Source organism: Bos grunniens, chromosome 19 (genome assembly GCF_055505025.1).
Source record: "Bos grunniens cultivar Pamir isolate PY7600 chromosome 19, Bosgru_T2T1.0, whole genome shotgun sequence".
NCBI classification, from domain to species: Eukaryota; Metazoa; Chordata; class Mammalia; order Artiodactyla; family Bovidae; genus Bos; species Bos grunniens.
The window spans coordinates 43,488,965-43,516,953 of NC_141183.1; the positions used below are offsets into that span (position 1 = coordinate 43,488,965).

Below are 27,989 nucleotides of genomic sequence, written 5' to 3' on the forward strand. Positions count from 1 at the left end.
AATCTACCTTTTTGCTCCAGGGAGGGGAGGTTCAGAAACGAAGTCTTGGTAGCTGAGACCACAAGGCATTTGCTTTATTGTTCCAGGACAGGGAACAGTGGCAGGCCATCAAGGGTTCTGCTTGTGTCTCATCTGAGCCTGGGCCCAACCTCAGGGGGAGGGGGTGTTCTTGTCACCCTCAGGCCCTGGGCAGGCTGAAGCTCCCACTTAGCCTACTTGGTGTGGGTCGGGCTCTCAGGTAGGACACGGTGGGCACCCCCTTGCTCCAGGGGCATCCTGGACCTGCCAAGTGGTCAAAGAGAGCGGGCATGGGTGCTCCCCCACCAGCCTGAAGCAGAGTTCCCTCCCTAACTGCCCAGGCTGTCTGAAACAGGAGTATTCATAAGCTGGGACCTAAGCTACATGAAGCTCTCAGGGGTGACTGTAGTGACCTGCAGGGGCCTTTCTGGCACCCAGGGCTGGGGCAAAAGGACACTTTCAAGTTTCCGAGGGCAAGGGTTTTTCCAAACACTTTGTGTCGGAAGTGGGCTCAGTTTGGTCCTGGAGCGGACTTTGCCCTCCTGTGTGTCTTCCCCCAGGGGAAGCCAGATAGAGCTTAAGTTGAGGACAGGTTGAGAGCCTGGCAGGGTGGGTGCTGTGAATATCAGCACCCCCTTGGGGGCCCACAGACAACTTTGGGAGAGGTTCCATATCTCCTCCTTCTCGATGGGCTGCTGGGATGAAGATGGGAGAATAAATACAGGGGGCTTCTGGGAAAGATCACTCCTGGAGGGGGGCAGGCCTGCAGAGAATGTGGACGTCAGAAGAGGGTTCCAGGGTGGTCTTGGACCTGGCTGGGGGCCCTGAGCTTTTGATAACCAAACCCTTCAGCTCTCAGCTGCCCCCCAGTGAAGTCTGTGATATAGTTCTGATTCCTCTGGATATAAGGTATGTGAGTGGGTGTATGTCTGCGTAACTGTGTGTGTATGTGTGTGTGTGCCTGTGCACATGTACGCGAGAGCCTAAGTGTGGATGAGTGTGAGCCATGGAGAGTGCATTTTCTTCTTCCCCAGACACTTGCTCTCCGGGGTCCCTGGGCCAGGAGCTGGTGTACCAGGCGGTGGAAATGTGCGAGGGGCAGTATCCTGGGTGGTGACTTCTCCACCCCCAGCTGCCAGCTAATAACCAAGTTGGCTTCATGACATAGGGGACAGGGAGTGTGTTTCCTTCCTTGACCTTTAAGGTGAGCCCGATATGGGCGGCCGGCTGGGACTTCCGGGCCAAGCAAAGGCTGGAGCTGCTGTGGGGCATAGCTCAGGCCAGGGCCATGGGCTTGGAGCTGGGGCTGAGGTACACAGAGGGGCCAGTAGGGGCCGCGGGGGGTGTGGGCTCCAGCTCCATGAAGGCAGAGTAGAGGGTGGTGAGATGCAGGTCACCCAGTGCCCCGGAGCCCCCGTTGCCTGGGGGTGCCAAGTCGCCTGTCCCACTGCCAGTCTCGGCCAGACAGGGCCCAGGGGGATAGCAGGGAGGGGGAGCTGGTGGCACCGAAGACGATGTCGGCGATGAGGTCACCAGTACCAAGGGGTCAAGGGCCAAGCTGTCATCCTTCAGCTGTTCCCACAGGTTTCCTATTTGGGGGAGAAAACAGGCGTCACTGGGAGGCACCAACGAGCCCTGTCTGCCTCTCACCCCACACTCTCACACGCTAAAGAGAGCAGGACTGGGGTGACACTGATTGGAGAGCAGACCTTTGGCACTAGCTCTGTGACCCCAGGCAGTTGCTAAACCTCTCTGCATCTTCCTCCCATGTAGGACATTTTGAAAGCCATAGCCCAGATGATCTCTGTGGCTCTTTTTTTGGGGGTGGGGGAGTGGTCAAGGATTTAAGAGCTGCCTGTTGGAAGGGTTGATGCAGATGCTGTACATTCTGGGGTTACCCTGGGTAGGGAGCCCTAGGAACTCTTCACCCTGGCTCTTGTCCAGGTTCCCAAGGAAGGTGAATGTGCAGCCCAGACCAAGGATCTTCCAGTAATGCACCGCAGCATCCAGTGAGCTGGTTGGGCTTCTCCATTGCAGGGCCCAAGGAACAGGAGCAAAGCCCTGTCAGGAAGGACTCCCCATTGGAAGCACTGACTCTGGGATGCAAACTGTGCCTCACCCAATCCCTCTCTGTGTGTCGTGTGACCTGCGTTGTGGCTGACCAGGGCCTGGGGCTCCTTCCCTGGGGATCAGGGCTGCAGGGTGTGGAGGAAGGGGGCTGAACTAAACCCAAGACTGGCTGCCTGGCTTCCAATCCTAACTCTCCTTCTTTCTAGCTCCGTGACCTTGAATAAGTTACTTAACCATGGTGCGCATCTGTGAAATGGGTTGAATAATCCCTCCTAGCCTATAGGCCCACGTGAGAGAGCCTCACAAGATGCCAGACAGTGGGGCTCAGGTAAATGTCTATGGTAGCCCACATATCTATAGATTCTTCTGAGTCTGTGGAGCCCGGCTCCCCACTTCTGGAAGGGGCTGCGGCTCTAGTTGCCTTTCTCTAAGGGTAGCTTCCCAAGACCCGGCTCTCTCCTCATCAGACTGGGAGATCTCTGAGGGTCAGCTGCCCCACCTGCTTGTGGATGTCCCCTACCCCAGTGCACACAGAGGGCCTGAGGCCTGGGTCAGCACCCTCCTTCAGAGCTCCTGTGGCCAGTACCAGGGCCGGGGGGGTGCACTGGAGGTTAGATGGGAATGGGTGGGATTGGTCACAGGCAGAGACGAAGCAGGCGAGACGGAATGGAAGAGACAGAATCTCTTCCTGGGACCTGCCTAGCTCTTCGGCCTCCCCTTCTTTTCGGGGCAGATCTCTCTCCTTCTTCCGCATTAGGTGATGAACTCCAAAAATATAGTCACTTCTGGAAATGTTCAGAGTCTCAGTTGCTTACAATCAACTATGGAATAGACCATCGGCCCCTTTCCAGCCTGTATATTCTTCTGAAGCTACTTGGGGGGCACTCACCCCTGGTCTATATCTTCTTCTGAGGCTGTTGAGCCCAGCTCCCCACTTCTGGAGGGGGATGTGGCTCAAGTTGCCTGTCTCTAACAGTAGCTTCCCAAGACCCAGGCTCTCCCGGGCACTTTCAGCCCAGAGCTGAGAGTGGTTTGGTGATAGGTCAGTTGGAACCAGTTCAAGGGGCAAGAATATTCCTCTTTGACCCTTCACCACCACCACCACCCATTTCCCAGCTCTGAGCTTTCTCTGCTCCAGAAACTGGGCAGTTAGCTGCAACCTGGAGACTGAGACAGGCCGGGCCATGCCACCAGCTGCTCCTCTGAAGGCCTGTCCCACCTCCCCGCTCCCATCCCCAGCTCACCCTGGAAGTCAAAGTCGGTGAGAGAGGGGTTGATGGCATCCAGGTCAGTGCCAAGGTCTCCATCTGGCAGCAGGGTGTCGTGCATGGTCCTGGCTGGGGAAGGTTCAGCCAGCAGCTTGGCACTGTGGCTAGGTGGAGTGTGGGCAGGCAGAGGCGAGTCCTGGGGGGTGCCTGGCTGGGCCCGCAGCTCTAGATGCCCATCTGGCTGTGGAAACAATGGCTGCGGAGGTCCAGGAGGGGCCAGGCCCGGCGAGAGGTGCGAGTATGTCTGCCCATAGCAGGAGGGTGCGTGCCCCCCAAGTAGGTCCTGCAGGGGATTCTTGCCAGGAATGGGGCCCGGAGCCGGGTGGATTGAGTGCAGTGGCTGGGAGAGCCCAGCTGGAGGTGCCAGGGGCTGGATGGGGCCAGAGCCTGCCAGCCCAGGGGGTGGGCAGCCGAGCAGTGGGGAGCCCAGCTTCTCCCTCTTGTCTCCAATGAGGCTGTCCAGCTCCTCTGAAAAGGCCCAAGAGAGGACACTGTGAGACCTCCTTTCCCCCACAGTCACTCCCAGCCTTGGAAACACATTCAGGCCCTTTCCTTATTCATCAGCTTTCCGTCGCCCAGCTGTTCTCACCACCCCCACTCTTAATTTCTTGGCTCTGGGTACCCCGGGTCCACCACGCCGGCTGGCAGCCTCACCTGGCTTGGCCATGCTCTTGCGCACGGCGATGGGGTCTTTCCTCTTCCACTTCTGCAGCTCCTCCTGCATCTTGTCGATCTTGGCTGGATTCAGGGCCCACAGGCAGCCCTTGCGAGAGGAACTTCCCGATTTGTTCTCTACCTTCTCGAAGCACTTGTTAAGAGACAGGTTGTGGCGGACAGAATTCTTCCAGCCATCAGGCGCCGTCTGCCGAAGCAGAGCAAGACACGAATTCAGGCCGGGTTCAGAAAAAGCCCTGGCCGTCTGGGCACACAACTGCCACCCACTCTGGGGCTTGCTGAGCTCTTCAGCGACCAGCCCACACTCAGTCCCATCAGTAGTGGGGCAGGGATGGGCAAGAACCTCAGTCACAGTTATTAGCACCTAAAATCTACCTCCATCCTATCCCATGCCCTTCAGAGGACTGTCGAGGTGATTCATACAGGAGGGGCTGGTGGGTGCTAAGGAGGAGGTGCTGCCCCTCCCCGACCTGGGGTTGGACCACTCCCTGCTGGGTCTCCAGGCCTGTGCTTGGACCCCTGTGTGGAGAGGGCCTTGCCATGCTGAACTCTCTGGGGCTGTGTCTCCCTGCTGTGAGCCTGACTCTGGGGTGTGGGTCCATGAATTCCTTTGAGTGTGAGGACATGTGTGTGCTGCTAAGGATGTGTGTGTGTGTGAGAAAGTCTCTCTAGGGGTGTGTGTGGGTATCCATGATTGTATGTGTGTGTGGGTGTTCACATGCGTGTGCCCAGGGGGCGTGCCCTGGTGGGGAGGCCAGCCCTCAGGCGGGGGATGCTCGTGCCAACAGAATAAACACCCATTAGGAGGCCTGGTCATGCCACCAGTGCAGTAATTGTGCCCAGGGAGGGTTGTAAAAACCATTAGGCTGACTCAGTTGGGTGAGAGGCGGTGGCGGGGGTGCCACTGGGCACCCTCCCCCACTCCCCGCACCCCCAGCCCAGAGCTCTGTTCCAGGCTCTATGACAGTCCTGGGCCCAGCAGGGGTGACTGTGGGCAGAGCATCCACTCTGCCTGGTGAGGTTCTTCTGCACCCTCACCTCCCGGCCCCTCTCCCTTCCAGCTCACCGTTTCTGCCTAATGAGGGGCGGCCACTCCCTCCTCCCCAGCTCACTTGCCCCAGGGAGCAGCCAGGCTGAATCATGTCCAGCAGAACAGGGCCCCTGCCAGCATCGCTGCAAGTGGTTGACAGGAGCGGCTGAAGCCTTTCTTAGGGGCCACTGGCCTGGGTCAGGGGGCTGGTTGAGATGACCCCCAAGGCTCCCAGGGTCATGAGAGAAGACTCTTAAGCCACCAGACCAGCCAGCTAGGGATTCACCTTCAACTCCCACAGCAGTCCCTATGAGGAGTCAAGACTGTGTGGCCCGGTGGGCAGAGTTAATGGGCACCGGGCCCTTTTACAGCCCCATAAATCTGTGACTTTGGGATGCCAGAGCAGCCCCCACCCCAGCCACTTCCTGTTTGGAAGAGGGATGGTCAGCACTAGCAATTATGTCCAGTGGCTGGAACTTGCCCCATCCCACATCCCTGACTCACAGGGCTTCAGGACGCCCATCTCAGCTGCCTTGGGCGTGAGTGCTGCCCACCCCAGGGTCCACTCTGTCCTAGCCCAGAAAAATGACCTTCAACTGGGGAATGAGAGCTAGAGGTGGGGAGAGGATCTTTGAACTTTTTCCTTAGGTGGGTGGAGGGGATTTATCAGAGCTGGAAGGAACCCGTGTGCCAACTGGTCCAATCTGACCATTTTACAGACGGGGAAACTGAGGTCCAGAGAAGAAAGGGTCCAGGCTGAGATCACATAAGGAGGCAGGGTCAGAGCCAGACTCCAACTCTGTTCCCTAACTAAGGGCCCTGCCCAGGTCACCCCACCGGATTATCTTTACCACTTGGGGCCCGTCCCATCCTCACAGATGGTTTCTCTCTGAAGTCAAATGTAAACTTGGGAGGGAGGGAGTGATGCAACTGGCTAAGAACAACAACTGGAACCAAAAAAAAAAAAAAGCAGTTAGACCTCTTCACTCCTCAGCCCCATAAAACAGGGATTACACGGCTCCCAGGAAAAATAATTAAGCCAGGAAGATGAGATGTAGGGAGGGGCTGGGGGCCAGGCTGGGAGTTGGCAGGGAGGAAAAGCTGAGAGGAATGGGGCAGGGCCCTCCCCCACTTCCCTCTCTCTGGCCTGACTCCTTGAAGCCTTAGGGGACACTCTAAACGCTTTACAGGTCAATGAGACTTTGGCCCCCTGACATGCTGGGATCTAGAGGGCGAGCCCTGGATACCAGCTTTGATGCTGCTTGAATCCCAGTGCCATCTCTCCTTGCTCCTCTCCCGTCCAGAAGCTCTGATGGATGACCATGCTTTTTTGTTCTTGGCCAGAACTCTGGCCATCTTGCCCATTTCGTCATTCGGTGGCAGCTCAGCAAGTACGAACTTGCTGGAATTCTTGTTCAGTTGCTAAGTTGTGTCCCACTCTTTGCGACCCCAGGACTGTAGCCTGGTCAGGCTCCTCTGTCCATGAGATTTCTCAGGCAAGAATACTGAAGTGGGTTGCCATACCCTCCTCCAAGGAATCTTCTCGAGCCAGGAATCAAACCTGCATCTCCTGCACTGGCAGGTGGATTCTATACCGCTGAACCATCAGGAAAGCCCCTTGTTTGAATATCAACCTCAAATTATCTCCAGACAGCAAAATTGGGAAGATGGTGGGGTCAGAAATCACCCACTGGTGGGTGGAGCTGAGTTCTGGATTACCTGGGTCTCAGCTCCCGCGCTTTGCCCGGGCAGCAAGTGAGACTGTATCCATCAGGCTGTACGCCTTGGAGAAGGTACTCCTTATACACAAGTTCTGACTTCCCCTGCACCCACCCCAGAAGGAGGGGTTTTTGTTGGAGGGCCTGGGGAGCCTGCAGACAAGGGAAGTGGGAAGCCAGAAAGCCTGAGCCAGCAGCAAGTGATCCCACCTGCTGTTTGGCCTTGAGCAAATGGAGAGAGAAGGGTGTTTGTCTTGCCTCTAGGGACAGAGTCTGGTGGAGCCCCAGAAGCCCCTTCTATGGTTGAAAGAGACTAGATCCTGTCCGTGGGACGGTCAGGTGAAACAGCCAGCTCCCTAGGACACTCTAAGACTGTGAAGCCCACACCCCACTTTCTGGCAGAGCTGCAGCTGAGCCTGCCGCCCACAGAGGCAGATCCTAATCTCTCCCAGGAAGGCAATGAGTTCTGCAGCCCCAGCATCCTGGGTCACATTGGCTGGCCAGCTCCCGCCCAAATTCCTCAGTCCCACAGCATCCTGGGGGCAGCGGTGGGAACAGCCTCTCATTTCTTCCCAAGCTCTGTCTCCCCGTTTGGGGTAGGTGGATGCGCCTTGAAGCCTATCAGGTTGCCATGTCCACCTTCCACCAGCATGAGGTCTGACTCCAGCCCGCTGTGTGACCTCTGGTGAATGGCTTGAGCTCTCTGTTGCCCACACAGAACTGTCCTTCTGAAGGGCAAAGGGAAGCGTGTGGTGGGAGGGCACACCCTCTCCTGGCTTTCATTCAAACTCATCTCCCACCTCCCAATGTTATCTTCTGGTTCTAGAGAGGTCTGGCTTGCCCCAGGACTTGGGGGTGGTGGGGTGGGGGTGGATTTGGGGCTCACCTTGAAGTAAGGAAAGTGCTCCGTCATAAAATTGTAGATCTCGCTGACAGGAAGGCTCCCAGTTTTACTGTTCTTAAGGGCCATGAAGATGAGGATGCTGAAGGCAGAGAAAGCTCTGAGAGTTGGAACCTCTGATCGGGCCTGGAGTCTTCCCCCACCCTCCTACCCTGGCTGGAACAGTCAAGAAAGAAGAGCCTGCTGCAGAATTCATGGGTGAGAGGCGGTCAAGAGGAGAAAGAATGAGAAAGTATCCACTGAAGTTAGGAATTACTGATATTCGAGGGTCTTGTGGCATCTAAGAGAGCTGGGTTACACTCTTGGCTTTAGTCACTCACTAGCTGTGTGACCTTGGGTGAGTGCCTTAACCTCTCTGAGCCTCAGTTTCCTCAGCTTTGACAAGAAGAAAGTAATAGCTACCTCAGAGTCGTGAAGATTAAGGATGCTGCCTAGCATATAGAAGGCTCTCATTAAATGGACGCTGTCATTACCAATCAGCCCTCAGCCAATTGCTGGAATATTGGATAGTAAGGCAGGGAACTCAGGTTATTTGAGCCCCTACAATGTGCCAAGCATATTCTCTCAATCCATCCAAAGGCCTGAATACTGCAGTTTTTTGGGTTTTTTTTTTTTTTTTTTTTTTTTTAAGATGAATAAACAGAGGCTTAGAAAGATTAAGTCACTTGCCTGAGGTTTCACAGCTAGTAAATTCGGAGCCTGGACTTGAACCCAGTTCTACTGGACTCCAAAGATTACATGTGCTCTTTTCTGTGCACCATCCTGCCTTCCACAAACCCCTTCTCTGTGCTCCTGGATGATGTGTAAGTACCTTTTCCATTTCCTGAGCTCACCCTGGCTGATGACTTGACCCCACATGAGGCCTGGCACACAGGAGGTTGAGTATCAGTGTTGGTTGGATGAATGGAAGTTCAGATGGAAGGGATCCCAGATGGGCAGGGTGCTGCTGGCCTGGCACCTACAACCCCAGCCCCAGAGCAGCTGCACTAGATCTGGTAGATGCTGAGTAACTGAACCACCTCTGCAGACCTCATCCCTTGTTTACTTCTGGTGGCGCTTTGGGGTGAGGCTTCTCTCTGAGTCTGCAGGAGGGGAAAGGGAGAAGCGTCCCCCCCTAAACTCTCAGTCCCAGGGCCCCAGGAGGCTAGAACCTAGTGGGCTCACCCCAGGGCACCAGCATGTTCTGAGCTGAGCCACAGACATGGCTCCCCAGAGTTGGACGAGAGCTCAGAGGGGAGCTGGTCAAGCCCCCTGCCCCCAGGCTGGATTCTTCTCTCTAGCATCCTTTGGAAGTCTACCAGGTATGACTTCCACCCCCCTACCATTACCCTAATACCTCAAGGATTCCATGTCTCAGTTTCCCCAGGGACTTCTCACCCCTCTTCCTTCTACCCCAGAATGCTGAGAAACATACCTGTAGGAGTAAATGGGTTTTGGGAAGAGGGGCTGGTGCCCATCGGTGCTGGCCTGGGGTGCGATCCGCTGGTAAGGATAGTGTGAGGAGCCCAGGTAGGGTACAGGGTAGCTGCTGCCACCTGGTGAGTACTGTAGAGGTCAAAGGGGCAGAGTGGTTGCCATGGTAACCAGTCTTCCCAAGGAAGGGAGCCCCCTTCCCCCACTCATACATCCAGAGAAGGAATTGAAACTAGATTCTTCTCTCAAGCGTTCCACCATCCATGGTCATGGGCCCCGAAGGCAGAGCTATCTGAGGCTGGCCAAGGATGTGGCTGTCCTGGGAGGGCCTCTGAGGAGATCCACATTCCAGAAGTCAGGGTCTCAGAGGTCTCAAAGCCTCCTTCAGCATCTTCCTCTCAGCCCTCTAGGTACCCTGGTTGCCATGGTGATAGGACAGGAGCTGAACTAGAGAGTGTGAGGGGTAGCTCGGGCCCCTGTACCCTTTTGGGCAGGTGTTCCCTGGCATCTCCTGGAGTGCTTGGGCCGGAACTGGGGTGTCCGGCCTGGGTGTTTGCTGGGCACTGGCCCCTTTTACGAGTTTCAGTGGCTCTTTGAAAGGCCTGGTCATGGTGGTGGGCCGGTGAGGGTAGGAGGTGGTTTTTACAGCAAAGGGAGTGGCTGCCAGGGATGGTGTTTTATGGGGATGAGAGGGGGTAGGAGACTCTGACTCCCCCCTCTGCTCCAGGCTGAGGTGCTCTTTCCAGGTCACCCGAGAGACACTTAGTGACTGAGTCACCCTCTCTGCAGGCTCCATAAAGCCCTGGGTGAGGCCATCTTGTTCGGGGAGGGGGTGCAGAAAACAGAGGGTATCAGGACAGAGCTGGACACAGCGAGGCCGTCTAGGGTCTGGTAGCCCCTGAGCCCTGCTGTGGCTTGGTTCCTGTTGGGCCAGGGTGCCTCAGGGATGCCCCTATCCTGGGTCAGACTGTGAGCCTCAGGATGGCCCGGCCACTCCAGCCAGGCTCCTCACAGAGTGGGGATGATTCTGTGTTCCCTCTGCTTCCCTCCCTCTCTTTCTTTCTCCCCACAAAGCAAGCAGTCTGACCACCCTCCCGCCCACGTGCCTGTCTCCCTCGCTTGGCCAACATCAGGGCCAATGCCAAAGAGCTGGGAGTAGAACCTGCTCCACAGGCAGGGCCTGTCCCAGTGCCAGGCTGCAGGTGGATGGAGCTGGGCGCTGGGCAGCCACTTGCTCTGTCTTGCCCGGTGACTCCTGGGAGCTGCCTGGCTGCTCTGGGGCACTTTTCTTTCTCTTTTTAAAAACCTCCATCCCCTGCCAGTGTGGGGCAATTACTTGGCATCCTGTGAATCAGGGAGGAGATAAGGCTGAGCAGTGGGGTGGGGAGTGGAAAGAGTGTTAGTCTCTCAGTCGTGTCCGACTCTTTGCGACCCCATGGACTGTAGCCTGCCAGGCTCCTTTGTCCATGGGATTCTCCAGGCAAGAATACTGGAGTGGGTTGCCATTCCCTTCTCTAGGAGATCGTGGGGAGGGGGGATAGGGCCAAAGATGATGGGGACTGGGAGCCTCCAACAGGGAAGGTCCCCTAGCTTCACTCCTGGTCCCACCCTGTCTAGGCTAAAGGGAAGTTTGAGGCCAAGGCCACATACCAAGACGGTGGCTGACCCAGGCAGGAGCCCATTGTTTCCTGCGGTGTTCAGCCTCGTGTGTCACCCCACTTAAACTCCTTTTCTCTTTGCTCAGTCCTTGTCTTGTTCTCCTCTTTCCGTTTTTTGGTTCCATCTGGCCCTGCCCCAGTCTCAGCCCCACCCTCTTTGCCAGACCTCTCAGGCACTGCCTGGGTCTCAGACAAGCCCCACCCACTCTGTGAGAAGGGCAATTGCTTCCCTTCCTGTGAACCCCTGTTCCCCACCCTGGGTGGCCCAGCCTGAGCTTCAGGGCCCTACTGCCCCTACCTGCCCATCCAGGTGTGCACGCATACATTCACATATACACCCACACATCACACATGAACATAATATCCTGAGACCCTGGGGGAAATTGCCCACCTGCCCCAGACCCACCTGGTGGAAGGGGGGCTGGGTAGGACAGTACATGTGCTGCAAGGGGGGCTGGTAACAGTACATCCCCGGACCACTCTCCAGACCTGGGGGCTTGACCTTGACTTCTGACCCCTGCTGGAAGGAAAGAAACAGATGACCAGGCTGGACCTTGTCTTTCTTCCTTCCTATCATCCACCTTGAACCTTATGCAAAAGCAATTCCACCTTTGCCTCTAGCAAAGCTTATTCCTGGAGAACAAATACTTGAGAACAGAGGAGGACAAGGATTTTCCCCGAGGAAACTAGGCAGCTTAGTGGTGGAGCTGGAGCTGACTGTGCTCCCTACCCCCCACTTCCCTGCAAGTGAGAGGCTGGGGCTGGGCTGTCCAGGGAAGTGGGGGAGACTTGTCGTCAGTCACACTGAAGCTGGGGTAGGACCCTGGAATGGCACAAGGATGCGCGGGCTGACCCCACTCACCAAGCCTGGCTCGGGACCTGCTTCCTGGTTCAGGACCACCAGCCCCTCAGAGAAGATCCGCAAAGGACCACTGCTCTGGAATTCCTATTGCAGAGCCATGGGGAGGGAGCACAGGAAGTGGCCAGACGGGTTGGTCTAGCTGGGGCCCCCAAGGCCCTACTACTTCCTATTCTGCAAAGCCCATGGTAGATCTAGCAGGTTCTCTGGAGGGGGCTAGTGAGTCCCCTCTGCTCTGGGCACCCCCAACTCAGAGCCTCTGCTCTCTGTTCTGAGGAGTCTGTGCTGTGTGCTAAGTTGCTTCAGTCGTGTCTGACTCTTTGCAGCCCTGTGGACTATAGCCCACCAGGCTCCTCTCTCCATGGGATTCTCCAGGCAAGAATACTGGAGTGGGTTGCCATGCCCTCCTCCAGGGGATCTTCCCAACCCAGGGATTGAACCGGTGCCTCTTAGGTCTCCTTCATTGGCAGGTGGTTTCTTTACTGCTCGTACCTCCTGGAAAGCCCCTGAGGAGTCTACCCAGTTGCTAGTCTGCCGGAGCCCTGTACCCTTTCCCACTCTGGCAGAGGGAGTCTGCAGCTGCTGGTGGAGGTGGGGGCCAGATCTTGGCTTCCCACAGGTTGTGAGCCCCATGTGGACCCCCAGGGATGTGCCTAGAGCTCTACCCTGAGGAGGTACCCAGACAGAGAGCACCGCTAGGGACTGGAAGCTAAACCAGGCCAAGAGCAGGTGGACCATTCTTCTTGGGATTACCAGGGGCCTGGGGAGCCAGCATCTGGGCCCAGAGGGTCAAATCAGCTGTAAGCTCTTTCCTGGGTGTGCCCTGGGGTGGCTGATGCAGAGATATCCATAATCGTAGAATCTCAGGCCTAGAAGGGCCCTGAATACTATGTCCAACCCTATCATTTGGCCAATGATGGGGCTGAGCCCATAGAAGGGAAGGGATGTGCCCAAGGTCACTCAGCGAGTCAACTATCCTGCTGTGGGTCTTTGGGCCCAAGTTCTTCTCCTTGATCTCTATGGGACGTCAGTTTCTTCTTCTGCAAAACGGAGATAGTGGGAAATCTTTAGAGGGTTTGTCATAAGGATTAAACAGGGTACTTGAAAGGACGCATCTGGCACAGTGACCAGAGGTTGGCACTGAGTGGACATTTACGGGGCAGTAACTGATGGGATGGGGCTTCCTGGGTGGCTCAGCGGTAAAGAATCTGCCTGTAGTGCAGGAGACTTGCAGGAGATGCATGTTTGATCCCTGGGTTGGGAAGATCCCCTGGAACAGGAAATGGCAACCCACTCCAGTATTCTTGTATCTGGAGTAGGCGCAGCCCCAAATGGGAGTGGGTTTTCCTCTTCCCAAGGCAATACGCCTATGGGGTAGGTGCTGGTAAGTATACTTTTCTGATGAGGCTCAGAGAGGTTAAATGACTTGCCCAAGGTCACAGAGTTTATGGGTATGGCTATGAAAGGACATATTGATCTTCTAAGATGCTTTCAAGGTATTTCTATGAATATACCCAGGCCTCATTCTAGGTAAAGAATGGGGCCTGTAAGTGTCCTTTGAGAAGTCTTAAGTCCTCTCCCAACTCTGCGTGCTGCTGCTGCAATGGACAACGTGGTGCTCTGTGACTCCTCCCTAAGCCCTTTCTCCAGGCCTCTGGAATGTTTTTCTTCTCGTATTTACATATGGGTGTGAAGGTCTGGCTGGGGATTCTTGACATTCAAACAGAGAGAAGCTGCATATAAGAATCCTGACTCAGGAGTCTCTGGGGAGCTTCCAGCATCCCGGGGTCTGACCAGACTCCCTGACCCGACCCCTTCGACACCGGGCCAGGTCAGCACCCCCTCCCTCAGCTGACCTGGAGGCTCTGGATGAAGCTGAAAGACCCCAACTCTCTGAGCCTGCAGGTGTACACTGACCCTGAGTAGAAAGGTCTGGAAAGGGGATGGCAGAGAGTTTGATCTCAGAAGGCTTTCTGGAGTGCTGGGAACTGGCACAGGGGTGATGGGGTGCGTGCTGGTGCTGGTACTCACCAGGACTTGGGGGCTGTGCTCCTGGCTGGGGTAGGGGAGCCCGTTGCACCAGACCTCGGCAGGGAAGCCAGGCAGGAAGGCCTCAGCCTCCCCCACATCCGCAGGGATCTCCTCAAAGGCTTCCAGTGCCCCCGGGGTCTTAAAGGAGTGTCCATCGAGGGCCAGGGCAGTCTGGGCCTCGGGGAAGACATCCTCGTGGAAATGTCGCTTGTATGGGTGGAAAGGCACGTGGCTGCCCTTGAGGAAGCGCCCGGGACCGCTCGCGGGCCCCTCCTCAAAGCTGAAGCCGGGGTACTTGTCTGAGGGTGAGAGCCGGAAGGGGCCCGGGCCAGGGCCTGCTGGACAGTGGACTTGCTCGGGGCCTGGTGACGCGATGCTGGGGCTGTGGGGGGGCAGTGAGGACTCCCGCTCCGGAGGGCCATCAGGCACAAAAGACGAGCAGCTGAAGCCGGCGTGCTTCTGGGGTGGACAGAGGGTAGACAGCCTGTGAGCAGAGGCTGGATCCAGACCCGACTCTGTGCGAGGGTAGAGGGTCTGTGGCTGAGCTCTGGGGAGCCCCCGGTGGAGGAGGGAGACCTCACCCGCCCTTGGAAGCCTTGATCTGATGAGGACGCACTGCTTCAAACCTCAGATCACCCCCAATAGGACGGATGCACAGCCCTGCCCTGGGAAAGTCCCAGACCCAAGGGACAAGCAGAGGCCCAGATCTCTACACTTCGGGATCTGGGAGTCCCTGGGTACTTGTTTGCTGGGAGAAAGGACAAGACAGAAGCAGGGAGGTCCCAGGGGGGTGGGGGTGATGGCCCACCTGCTGTCGTGCAGCCCTCTGGTCTTGGCCTCAACCCAGGCCAAGGTGCCAGGTACTTACGTTCTGCGGGGCGGGGGAGCCTGGGAGGCCCGGTGCCTGCATGAAGTCCCCTTGGGGCTCGCCCTCCAGCCTGGCAGGGCCTGGCAGCGTGATGTCAGACTGTGGCGGGAGTAGCGACACCATCACCCAGTCCTGGCCTCGAAGAAAGCCGGCTGTGATGAGAGCGAGGACCAGCGTCCGGGGCTGACCAAGCCCGAGTCCACCCCTCCCACCCCCTCCCTGGGCTGGGACCCTGCCTCCAGCCAGACGTCTGATGAGAGAGAGAGAGAGACAGGCAGAGACAGACAGACAGACAAGCTGAGAGAAACATCAGAAACAGAAGGAAGCAGATAAACAGTGTGAGAGACAGACGGGGAAAGACACACAGGGAGAAGCTGGGGAACCTGCAGGGACGTGGATTCTGGTGGCCCCGTGAGCCTGGCATGACACTGAGGAGTGTGTGGCCTCTAGGGTTCTCTCCTGTGTCTGCCACACTCCAAAGTACCTGTGACTCTGTGCAGGCCTCTGCCCTTTCTGAGCTTTAGACTCGCCATTTGGAAAACTCGGGGCTTGCATTAGGTGACACGTGAGGGCTCTTTCTGCTCAGACACTCTAGAGTTATAGGAGAACTCTGTGTCCAGCATAGCTGAGTGGTTAACAGGACTCAGCTCAGGGACATCCCTGGTGGTCCAGTGGTTAAGAATCCTTCTGCCAATGCAAGGGACTCGGGTTCAATCCCTGGTCCAACATCCCACATGCCATGGGGCAAGTAAGACTGTGCACAACTAGAGAGAAACCTGCGCTCTGTAACAAAAGATCCCACGTGCTGCAACTAAGACCCAGTACAACCATAAATAAATAAATATTAAATAAGAAAAAAAGACCCAGCTCAAAGCCAGCCTTTTTCTTGCCTTGCTACCTGTGTCAGCAAAGCTCTGAGCTTCAGCATCAGTCATCTGCAAAAACAGGGAGAGAGAGAGAGACGCCCTCATGCAGATGTGGGGTTAAATGAAATCATGCACATGAAGAATTGAGCCCGGTGGCTAGCTATAACAAGTGCTCAATAAATGCCAGCTCCCCTTATTAACAGCACGACTGATATGTCTCTTACTGTTACTAACCTCAGCTCTCTGCCTTCCTTCTCCACCACCTACAAAGGGCAGTTTCTCCTGAATGTATTCCTCTTTGCCCGAGTAAACTCTGAGAAAGTCTACCCTGAGCTGAGGGCCTGCTCTGGGCTGGCCACTATATAAATAATTAGGAGAACTTCCTCATCATTTGTCAGAATAATCCTGTGAGGAAGGTGCATTATTAATCCCACTTTCCAGATGAAGAAACTGAGGTTCAGAAGGTTTACATAACTGGCCCAAGTCACCTAGCCAATCCTTGAGAGAGTCAAGTTTTGAACCCAGATCTGGCCAACTCTGGAGTCTATACTCCCCTTAGTTTCTTTGCTTAGTGGGGATCAGAGTGGGGGTGCCTGAGCTAGGGGGCCAAACAAGAAAAGCCTGAGGTTGACACTTACCCAAGACCCCTCTTGCAGAGCAGGACAACTTCATTTCCCCCACCTTGCTGTCCTGAGAGCTCTGGGAGGGAGGGTTGGCCTTGGAAGCCCCCTGTGTGCCCTGCCTGGGATTGGTACATCTTTGCTAAATAAGCTTACTGCTTTCATTTGACAAGGAGGTGGTGGTGACCAGGAAGGGAAGGCATTTGCCTGAAGTCCCTCAGAGGCTCGGTGGTGGAGGGGGCTGGGAGCTAGGGTCCAGGCGGGGGGCTGGGGGAGGCTCTCCCGCCCCTTCAAGAGTCCCTGCCGCCCCTTCTCTATGTCCCGGTGCCGCTCACTCGGCAAAGCTAAATGTGGCGTGACTGGGGAAGCGCCGAGCTGGCCGTAACTGGATACTGCGGTGGAGCAGGCCCCGGGCCGAGGGGCAGGGCAGCCCATCTCTGGTTCTGCTTGAGCGCCCGGCCTGGCCCCTGCTCCCTGGAAGCCCTGGACAGCTAGGGCCCGCCTGCCCCGCCTGGCCCCGGGCCAGACCTGCTTTCCCCAGGCCTTCTCCATTCCCTCCTGACAGAAGGCTGGGGTCCTTCCTCCCCCCAGTTCTCAGGCTTTGTAACACATGGGGCGGTGGTCGCTCTCCTCTCTGGAGGCAGAATAGCACGTGGTGAAGAGCAAAGGTTTTGGGAATTCCCAGGCGATTCAGTGGTGAGGACTATGCGCTTTCACTGCTGAGGGCATGGGTTCAGTCCCTGGTCAGGGAACTAAGATCTTGCAAGCGGTGTGCTGCCATGCACACACACAAAAAGCAAAGGCTCTGAACTGGGGATGACCTGAATTTGAGTCCCAGCTGTGTCACTTTCCTGGTTTGGTGACTTTGAGAAACTGTGTGATTCTCTTTCTCCCTTTGCTCCTGTGATCATGGGACCTGGGGACCCACCTCACAGGGCCGTCATGAAGATTAAGTGACATGATGTGTACCAGGCGCCCGGCACGTAGACAGTGCTCAAGGAGGTATTGTGCACATCTGGATTCACTGGCCAGATGTGGCCGTGGCTCCTGACCCCAGACTCTAGTTTCCCTGATGGTGTCACTACTTCAGGCCTGGGGAGACTGGCTAATGACCCTATTCCCAGATGACAGCTGCCCTTGTAGCCAGGCCCTGTCTGCCTGGCCTTTCCTTAGCCTGGCCCCCGGGGGTTCAGACCCCGGCTCTGGTCCTCTGAGACGTGAACCTGCGGAGGTCTCTCTGAGACTCAGAGTGGGCCACCCCTCCTGCGGAAGTTCTGGCCTTCCCAGAAGGGCCCCTACAGCCTCTGTCTGCCCCTCATCCTGGCAGCAGCCCCAATGTCCTGGGGTGTTATTGGTAGCCCAGGCCGAGTTCCTGTAAGTCAGAGGCCTTACCTGAAGGCTTCAGTTCCCAGCCGTGACTTTCATATCCTGGCTTGGCCAAACCACTACCCCACTTCCTCTAAGCTCCCAGGAACAGGATAAGAACCCGGGAGGTTAGGCAGAGTTCAGAGGCCAGTGTCTTGATTTGCACTGAGGGTATAGACGTCCCTGGATGAACCTCAATGCAGGGTTTCCCCTGAGTAGGTTTTGTAAATGATGACTCCTGATTTGATGACAAACCCCGTTGATTGCCTCAGCTGAAATCCTATTCTACAAATCAGGAAAGGAGGTCCAGAGAGGTTAGGGTGAGTTGCCTAAGGACACACAGCCCCCAGAAAGATGAGATCCTTCACCGACTGCTATCTCTAAGGGTCCTTTTACCTTAGGGGCTGGGCAGAGGGGTTATCATTTGTGTATACAGGGTGGGGACTTCTGTCCAGCACAACGAAGGACTCACTGCAGAGAGGGAGGTAAGGCTGCCTTGCCCTCTGACCCCTTTCTCAAATAGCCACGGGGGCTCTTAAAGTTGGATTAGCTAGCTTGGAAACTCTAGAGTCAGGATTGGGTTTGAATCCCAGTAACAATGGGACTTTGGTCAGGCAACTTGCTCAACTTCCTTCCTTGGGCTTCAGTTTCCTCATCTATAAATTAGAGCTAATAATACATACCTCTCTGGTGGGTTAGATGAAATATTGCTTGTAAATAGCTTAACGCATAGTATGTGTTCAATAAATGATAGCTATTATTAATAATTAACAGTGGGACAGAGTATTTTAAAGCTTGAGCTCTGGCAGTGAGGACCAGGAAGGGAGAAGGAACTCCTCTTTCCTGCCTCTCACCTCCATCTCCTTGACATCATCCTCCTGCATTGGCAGAGGCTGAACTTCCCTCCTCCTGACCCTCTGGCCTCAGAGGTCATTTTAGCCATTCCCCTGAGGGAGAATGGCTACAGAAACTCCCAGGGGTTAGAGTAGGAAGAGAGGGGGGTGACTCTTGCTTTGGATCCCCCAGGAGTCCTCTCTGATGGGCGCTGGCCTCTGATTTCAGGAGGAATCTTTCAGTGAACACGAACCTTTACCCTACCTGCTTTAGTTTCAGAGGACACAGTGGGATGTATGTCTGCAAATCTCATCAGCAAACCATTGCGGGAGGTCCAGCGAGCTCTCTCCTTTCCCCGGATCCTAGGAGCACCCCTGACGGCCTTCAGGACTTGTCACTCAGTGTGGGCTCCTCCACTCACAACCTGCCCGCTTTTGGGGCTGGAGCTAGGCCAGGGCTTTCAGCTGGTAGACTGTGCTCGGGGTCCCTTTGACTATAAGGACTTTCCTAATCGCAACTCTACGTCTATAACATACTCAGCAGTTTACAAAGCACTTTTGTCTCTATTCTCTCGTTTCATTCTCGCTTTGCCTCAGAGAGTAGCAGGCAGTGGTGTGCTGGAGTAAGCTGCTCTGGACTTGTTAGGGCCAATTGTACAATTCACTTTTGGTGAAAGTGGCCCAAATCCTCAAATTGGCAGGGGTGAGAATATCTATCCAAGGAAATTAGCAAATGTTACAGATCAGAACCACCCCCCACCTTTCTATTTTTGGAGAACTGGTGGTTCTCCAAACCAGAACATTTATGACATACCACCGGTAGGGGAGAAAGGTCATTAATCCCATTTTTCAGGGTAGAAGATTGAGGCTTTTATGGCAAAACCAATACAATATTGTAAAGTAATTAACCTCCAATTAAAATAAATAAATTTATATATATATATATAAAAAGATTGAGGCTCAGAGAGAATGACATGCCCAGGACCAAACAGTTAAAACTGAAAATATCTCCTGAGTCTCAGGCCTCAAGAGTCCCAACGACACCCTCAAACACACTTCAGGCAAGCAACCTTGGCAAAACATTATCTGAAGACCGGTTTAGCATCCAGGTATTCTGTCTAACCTCTGCTCGCTGAACTTCTCCTCCTTCTATGATCCTGCAAGAGTGGGAGGGCTGGGGTAGGGATGGAATAAATAGACTTGATCTTCCCTGGAGTCAGAGGGAAGAAAGAAATGGTCCTCTAACCTGAATAGAAGGCATGATGAGGAAGAAATTTCCCCAGGATGTATAACTGTGGGATCAACAACCATTGTGGTGGCATCTCTGCTCTGTGTCCTCACAAACAGCCAGGCCTTTTGCCCCTTGTACCCAGCACCCACTCCTCAGAGACTCTTTTTTTAGTACCCCAGGATCAGGGCAGAGGGAGCATTTGTGGGGTAGGGGTCAGGGAAAACCCTGTGTGCTGGTTGTGTGACCTTGGACAAGTCACTTCCCCTTTCTGTCCTCAGTTTCCTTATAAGTAAAATGATATGCTGGGACCATTTGCATCTAAAGATGCTGAAGCTGGTCCTGTGGATGTGGATGTGGTCCACAGAGCTGTCATCTCTGTGCCCTCATCTCTGCTCTTCCTTCAGGAGGAAGGAAATCCTCAAGGGGACCCAGGAACAGCTGGGTGAGTTATTATACCCTAGATGGGAGGTGCTGTATTATCACTCCCATTTTATAGATGAGGAAACTGAGGCTCAGAGAGGTTAACCTGACTTGCTCAAGTTCACTCAGCTAGTAAATGATGCTCCCCACGATTCAGACACTGGCTTCAAAGCTAGGGTGCTTAACCACTATGCTCCACAGCCCCACCTCAGGAACACCTCAGCTTCCTTGCTCACACCTGGAAGCTAGAGTGGCGGGTGGGGGGCAAGTTTCCTTGGGAGGGTCTGTCCCCGTACCCCCTGTGGGCAGCTGAGTCACAGAGGACACTCAGGGCCCTCGCTGGGCTCTCTCTGCACTCCCTCCCACCAGGGCTGCTCCTGCCTGCCCTTTATGAGAGAGGTGGAGATGGCGGAGTTCCGCCTTAATGGTTTCTGTTGCTGGCTGCGGCAGCATGTTTTACAAGGGGTGGGGACCGTGCCCAGTGCTGCCTGTGGCCCCACCCGGGGCTCCACCCGCCTGGCTGCTGGGAGGGGTCCCCTGGAGCAGTTCAGTAGTTACCTAGTAGGGGTGGCAGGGAAGGGCCCGGGGGCCACTCCTGAGGCTGGGCACCCTGGGATCCTGGGAGCCTGGGCTTTCTAGCTCTGCTGCTCCCATCTAGGTTGGAGGCTCTGAGGTCGAAATCCTGTCCACTCTGGCTCTTGACCCTGGCTTGGTATCAGGAAGTGGGTCAGCTGCCCCTGCCTTGAGATCTGATTAAAGTGCTCTGAAAAGCAGCTACAGATGGAAAGGGCAGGGGGTGGAGAGGGGGAGCACAAAGGATGAAGAGCTATCACATCTCCCCTGGGGTGCTTTCCTCAAATCTGACCCACTGCCATCCGAGACTGAGTCATCCCCATCCCCCGAACAAGGACTCTCCTTCAGCCATTTCAGTCACTCCCCTGCCTCTGGAAATAGGCGGGTCCTAGAGTACCACTGGATATGTCTGTCCTGAAAAAGCACTTGAAACATCTTCCATGCCTGGGACTGACCTGGAAGTTCTTCCAGGTATCTAACCTTAATCTCTCTTGTAATCTTAGTCCTCCTGCCCTCTTCTTCCGGCCATTCGCCAAGAGCTCGTAAGTGGCAATGGACTCAGTCCTGCTCCAGGATGGATCCCAGCCTTGCTGTGGGTGTCGAACTCCAACAGCTTCCTGTTCTATTCTTTACCCAGCACCTCTTCCTTTCTACCATCTCTGAACACCCTGGCAGCTTCCCATCTCTCCAGCCCGTTCCCAGGCCCGGCCACCCAGCCCCAGCCCCAAAGGAACTGAATCCGAGCACTCACAGTAGGCTCTGGGCCATGGCCACCATCACGGCTTCGGGGAGTCATTCAGCCCAGCAACTCCCCAGGAGCCTCCATCGAGGTATAAATACTCCCACATGCCTGGACCAGCCCCCTGCCTGAGGGCTGGGGCGGGGCTGCCTCCCCAGGCCAGGCAGGCAGGTCACATGCCCCATAAATGCCACAGGACCACAGGCCCTTACCAGCAGCCTTGGGGAGACCTACTGGGGCTTGACTTCTTTGGATGGATGAATGACAGATGGATGGAGGGAGGGATAGGTGTATGAATGGACAGATCAATGGACGGACAGATTGATGGGTGAACAAATGACTGGATGGGAAGCTGGACAGATGGACAGAGATGAATAAGTGGACAGTGGGATATATTAATGGGTGTCTTTGAACTGCCTTTGGATACTCATTTAGTAGATGGGGAAGAAAGAGATGCTGGTTTCAAGGAAATAAAAAATGCTATTCTTCTAAGCTCCCATCCCTCTCTTTCTGAGATATTCCTAACAGACCCCCTTTTCTCCTCTGCTATGGCCACCTAGTCAGAGAGACTGGCTCTATGGGGTTCTCCTTAGGGTCCATAGGTAACCCTTTCTAAGATACTTCCCACCTAAACACTCCCAACCCCCAGGAATCTTTTGGTCCTGGTTATCATTCATGGTCTTTTCCTCCCTCCTACCTACTCTGGAGTTCAAGCTCTGAGGCTGTTGCTCCCAGAAGCAAAATCAGCTTGCCATCCAAGTTTAGCAGGGGTGGTGGGGGGCGGGGGGGACCGTGGTGCACAGTGCAAAATTCTCATTTCCAAGAGCATGAAACCCTTACACAGGCAATTTAGGGAGAAACTGCGCCCCCATCCCCCACCTTCCCCAGGAATTTTTAAAGGCATGACTGGGTCTGATGGTGAGAACAGGCCTGGCAAGGGACTTGTGTGTGGACCAGGTGACCTAGAACCCCTGGGGGCCTGACCCGGGGAGCTGGGCTCCTGGGAGGTGGGGACTGTTTGCCTGCTTTATCCTCCCAGGGGGCAGTGTACACAGAGCAGGGGTCTGATTTCCAAAGAAAGTTCCTTCCAGTCCTCAGTCTGCCCAGCTGTTAAAGGGATCCAAGAGTAGATGATGAGATGGGGAGTGACAGAAGGAACAGGAGGATTTTTCGCAGATGATAAAATACGGCCTTCGTATTACAGTGAGCTTCTTCCTGCCGCACTGGTTAAAGAGTGGGTGAGGAACGGGCTGGGGGATGGGCTGGAGTTGCTCACCTCTGAGCACCCATTAGCTCTGTGATCCAGTGTTCCAGAAGTCCTGCCCCCATAATCAAGCCACTCAGGGCTGAGCCTGGTGGTCCCATTTCCTGTGGGTACTTTAGTAACTGGCTCTGCCAGTGATTGGAAGCTGAAGATATGAGCTGTGAGACCAACAGGGATGACTGGGGCCTTGTTTCACCTCATCCTCTAGCTTGGCACTTATTATCTCAGATGCCCCTCCTGCCATTAAGCCTCCCCTCTCCCCTCACAGGGGTTCCTTCTGATCAAGGACCCCAGAAACTCCTTTCCCAGTTCTGCCATCAGGCTGCGCTAGTCACAGAAATTAACCTCATTTCCTCCTTTCTAAAATGGGATCCTCTTTTTTTGCCCTACATACCTCACCCGGCTATCCTGGGGACTGAGTGAGGACCAGGATGTCAGAGTTCTCTGAGGAAGATAAAACAACACCATCTTATGGTACCCCTCCTCTTCCCCTGGGACCCTGGATCCATAGGATTTAAGGAAAGAGGTGGGGGCTGAGATCTTTGCCCCTTCAACTGTCTGCCCCTCCCTGGGTGCTCTCCATAGGACTGGTCCAGACCCCTTTCCGCCTGCTCACCTTAGTGGGGGCATGAGATGAGTCAGGTTCCTGACTTGAGCCAGGAACTTGAGCCAGGCCCTTGAGCCAGGGGCCTCTAATGCTCTGTACATATCATTATCAGAAGGACTGCTCATTATTGCCGATCTATTATTAGGGATATTAATTCTGTCGCCACTACTAATAATACAGATTTAGCACAAGACAAATACACACGGGTGGTGCCCCCTCCCCCAGTGCCGTCCAGAGCACGTGTGCAAAGGATCCTCTGGCATTGTCATCCTGAAGAACTTTCTCTCCAAAGCCCTTCCCACCTTGGGCAGGTTGGTCATGACAGTGAGAAGGCTCGGAGAGGCTGAGCCTCTTCTCCAAAACCACATGCCTCTTGGGGTTCAGTGTGGGCTCAGGGAACTCCTCCCAGAGGGAGCTGGGGACCCTTCTGATGGCAAGATCTGCTGCAGTCACTCTGCTTATGCCAAGTGGAGAGTCTGAAAGTTGGGTTTTATGGTCACAGGGCTCTGTGTGTGTGTACTTCCTCATGCACACCCTATGCCTTCCAAGACTGATGGGCTGGTGTAGCCTGGGACAAGGCTGTGGAATTTACAAGTGTAGGTGGGATCTGCAACTGTCTCCGGGCAATCTGGTTCCAGGGACACGCCCCACTCTGGGAGTGTGTGTGTGTGTGTGTGTGTGTTGGTGCCCAGGTTGGCTGTAGTTTGTCAGAAGCAGTACTTTCAGACTTGGGAAGCAGGGCTTGAAGTAGACCGATCATATGCATCCTCCCATGAGCATGGGGTGGAGGGTTGGGGTCAGATCTCTGGGAAACTCAGTTGCATCCTGGCGGGTCCTGAGGGGTGCCCACCCTCTGGAACTTTCAGAGTAGCCATGGGAGCATGGGTTTCCTTTTCTCTGTGACTCACAGCCAGCTCTAGAGTCAAGTTCCCTGAGAGATCACGATTCAGCTAATTCTCTCCCCAGCCCCATTAATCTGAGCTGACTAAGCAAGAACCACAGGTGGAGTAGAGACCCGGAGATGCTCACGACTGCAGTCATTCCTAAACAACCCGGCAGGCTTTCTTGCTTTAGCTTCTGTCCATCTCCTTGCTTTGGGCCTGGCCATGCCTAATAGGATGGGTTATGTTCCCGGCATCCCCCCACAAATGCTGCCACTGCCTCCCTTGGGGGCCCTCTGAGGGCATTCTTCATCTCCCCATTTCACTGGACAAACACCTCCAGTGTCAAGAGACCCATCTGGACATTATACTTGTCTTGTTGTACATTATACTTGTCTTGTTGTACTTGAACTCTTTACTCGTGCTTGGCCAGCATCCAGCCTTTAAGATCCAGATAGGATCAGGAGGCTGAGCACTTCCCCAGAGATGATCCTATCCAACCCATTTTGTCCTACTGGCCGGAAAAACAGAGGACATACCAGGGCTTGGCAGGGGCATCGATGAAGGGTGTTGAATTCCAAAGGGGATCTCTGACGGAGAGACCCATCTAGGGGAGGTGGAAATGGTGTGGGATGGGAAGATGGGGTTAGGGATGAGGGTGAAGGCGGGGTGAGGGAGAGAGAGAAGAGAGGAATGAGGTGGTGGAGGTGAAGGTGAAATTGGGGTTGGGGATTGGACAGGAGGAGGGCTGAATCAGGGTTGGAGATGAGAATGGGGGTATAGAGTTGGGTTGTAGAAGGAGCTGGAGCTGGAGTAGAGGGCTTACAGATGGGGTGGGGTGGAGGTTGGAGATGCAGAGATGGAAGAAGGGGCAAAGGATGGGAGGGAATACATTGGAAAGACCAAAATTATTCAGGGACCTTTGATGCTCCTGAGAGACGCACTCTCCCAGAGGTCATCTTGTCATTCCCCTGCTCCTGGGCATGTTGCCAGCCCAACCACACCCATCACAGATCAATGGTTGCCTCTCCACTCAGGAAACCACCTCCTGTGGTCACATGCATGCGTGCTAAGTCGCTTCAGTCGTGTTTGACTCTGTGTGACCCCATGGACTGCAGCCCGCCAGGCTCCTCTGTCCATGGGGTTCTCCAGGCAAGAACACTGGAGGGGGGTGCCATTCCTTTCTCCAGGGGGTCTTCCCGACTCAGAGATGGGACCCGAGTCTCTTATGTCTACCTGCGCTGGCAGGCGGGGTCTTTACCACTAGTGCCACATAGTTCCGCTGAACTCAATTTAAAAGGCTGAAGCAGCTCTCTAAAGTCTCATGTCCCACTCTCCTGTTGCAGAAACCAATCTCAGTTTGCTAAAACCTCCCCCACCCCCGCCCTGCAGCCTCAGCAGGGTCGGTGGGCTGTGACTGAGAAAGAAAGAGCAGAAGGCATATCTATGGGACCTCTGTCCCTGGCCTGCTTCTGATACCAGGCAGTAAGGGGAGGCAGGCAGAAGAGCCTCCTAACAGCCTTCTCATTAGACCATGGAGTCAGAGAGACTAACAGAGGGGCAGTGGGCATAGGGCCTCATTTCTGTCCCTTCCTGTACACCAGCTCTCTTCAGAGGTTTCTGTGTGACTTAGTCTCTGGATAGGTGCTTAAGCCCTGTGCAGGCAGTGGGGTTTCTGCTAACCCATGAAGACTCAAGCTGGAAGGAAGGAGGTTAGACAGGAAGAAGGACTTCCTGGCAGAGAAGGATGGAGAGCCACGGGAGGTGGTACTTTCTCCATGGGCAGACAGAACTCTCCAAGGGGAAAAAGGAAGGCTTTTCCCGAGACCAAGGTGGGGCCATAAGACAGCTTCCCAGAGGGCAAGTGTCACCAGGGGGCTTTTGCCTTTGTCTCCAGCTGCCCCAAGCCTTCTCCCGCCTCATAATGAATGAAGACACAGCTGTTAGTTGGGGGCCATGCGAGGTCAGTGTGTGGCTGAGACAAAGATAGGGAAAAGGGGGGGTGCTCCAACCCCCTAATCTTTCTCTTGCCTCCCCAGGATCAGAATCGAGGGAGTTCTGGGGCTCCCTGAGCCCCTGGGAAATAGAGTCCTCTGAGAACTCCCTGGCATTCCCGGGAGAACAGGTTCCTGGCCTTGGGAGGTGAGTGAGGCGCCGGGCCTGGGGGGGCAGCGTGCCCCGGCAGGCCCTGGAGCCCGGAGCTGAGCTCGGCAGAGGCAGCAGGGGCGGGGCCGGGCGGGGAGCTGGGAGGACATGCGCCTCTCCCCACTGCACCTTCCTTCCTGGGGACCAGAGCCTCCCCCAGCACCCAGACCCACTCGGGCCCTGCCTGGCCCACCATGAGATGGGGGAGGGGCTGGGAAGGGAGACGCTGTCCCCATGGGTTGGAGATGCCTGCCCTCTACTGCTTGCATCCTGGGGGTCAGGGAATGCCCAAGGTGGTCAAAGGGCCTGAGCTGGGCCTGATGGGGACAGGATGGAGCGCAATGCCAGCCTCTCCATCTCACCCTCTGATCAGCCCAGAGGAACTGGGTTTTATCAGGAGGGAAAAAAAGCCTAAGGGGGCAGGCAGAGCTGGGTGCTGCAGCTGCAGAGACTTCAGACTCCAAGAAGGACTTCAGGACTCTGAGGGAATGACCAGGTTTCCTCTCCCAGGATTTGGACAGCAGGGAGACAGCAGACCTGCCTGGCATGGGAAATGACCAGCCTAGAGGTTGGGGTACAGATGAGATGAGTTCTCAGAGGACGTGCCCTCTCCACTCGGTCCTATTCCACTGACCGGCCATGCCTGGCCACAACGCAGACGTGTCTTCCTACGCCTGTTGGTGCAGAGACGAGAGGCAAACACGCCCACTTATTTGAATCTGTTCTTAATCTAACTTGGACACTGGTGGAGGGCCTGGGGACTCCACGGGGAATGCCAGAACCTTACCTGATCAGATGGGCGTGGGGAGGAGCCATGTGAGCCCCAGAGGGGTCTTCCTTCTACTCTGGCCAGTTTCCTAAAGGCCTTTGCTCCCCAGACCCCCAGTTCCAGGCATCAAGGGTCTGAGGGCTCCCAGCGCATCCCAGGTCCTCTCACCAGGCCTCTTGGTTTCAGGGGTCTTGAGGGAGAGAGACATCCCGGGGCCTCTGGGGGAGTCTGCCCTGAGCTCAGCATCATGTTCTGGCTGCAGCACCTGTTTGCCACCTGTCTGCTTCTCCACCAGCTGCATCCTCTCTGTGGCCCAGGCCTCCCCGCAGGCCCAGGCATCTAGACCCCAGCTGAGGCTGCTCAGAGACGTTAAGTGATTCCTTGATCAACACACAGCCTTAGCACTACCAGGGCGAGGGCGATCCCCTCCCCGCACCGACCCCAGAGCTGGGTTCTCCCCTCTCCATCTGGACAAGCCACTAAATTGGGAATCTACCTCTGTCCTTCAGCTCCAGTTTTCCAGTGTTAGCCTTTCTGAGCCCTTATTTCCTCCCAGCACATGATGGCCAAGCATACCCTCTCCAACACATGGAGATACACATACACGCACACACAAAATCCACCGAACGCCGGAATGGAAGGCCACACGACAGCAAGAAGGATTGAAGTCAGACAAATCTGGAACAGGAAGAAGAGGGAGGAGCAAGGAGAAGGGGGGTCCTCTTTGGCCTCCAGGCACTCACCCCACTTCCTGATTCTCCCGTGAGCAGCAGCGAGAAGGAAGGGAGCACCCAGGTGCTCCCACTCACCCACAGGACCCGTTAAAAAGGCACCCCCTGCCCCCATTCCCTGGCCCAGCCCTGCTGGCCTCCACGGCTGACTTGGGCCGGGTCTCCTCTTACCTGCTCAGTGAAGCAGGTCGGCGTGGGGGCCGGGGTCTGGGGGGCCAGGAGCTCCTTCTGTCTGTCAGTCCGTCAGCTCGGCCGTCCCGGGTCTGTGCTGACATCAGGTGAGGGGAGGTAGCTGCTGGGTGAGCCAATAATTATGATATCAGCTTCCCCTTGCCCCGAGGGGCTGCTGCCAAGACGGGGAGAAGAGCAAGGTGACTAAGAAGCTAGTTTGCTCCTTGGCTCTTGTTTGACAGGTACCGGCTCCTGAGCCCGCCCC

General features: G+C 55.4%; 1 protein-coding gene across 7 annotated transcripts; it reads right to left on the reverse strand.

The window, feature by feature from the left end:
* Positions 1-53: 53 nt before the first annotated feature.
* Positions 54-27,865, reverse strand: FOXN1 (forkhead box N1). Of its 7 annotated transcripts, none has more exons than XM_086360118.1 (9): positions 27,725-27,865; positions 14,510-14,661; positions 13,642-14,100; positions 11,158-11,268; positions 9,095-9,225; positions 7,666-7,762; positions 4,011-4,218; positions 3,333-3,824; positions 54-1,607 (listed from the first exon to the last, which is right to left on the reverse strand). In XM_086360118.1, the coding sequence occupies exons 2-9, from the start codon at positions 14,630-14,632 to the stop codon at positions 1,294-1,296; spliced, it is 1,935 nt and encodes a 644-aa protein (XP_086216244.1). In that variant the 5' UTR covers positions 14,633-14,661; positions 27,725-27,865; the 3' UTR covers positions 54-1,293. The 7 variants fall into 7 exon arrangements, with proteins under 7 accessions (XP_086216244.1, XP_086216240.1, XP_086216243.1 ...); XM_086360114.1 differs by having other exon boundaries at positions 11,158-11,271; XM_086360117.1 differs by having other exon boundaries at positions 11,158-11,271; positions 14,510-14,641; positions 27,725-27,848.
* Between the last annotated feature and the right edge of the window lie 124 nt (positions 27,866-27,989).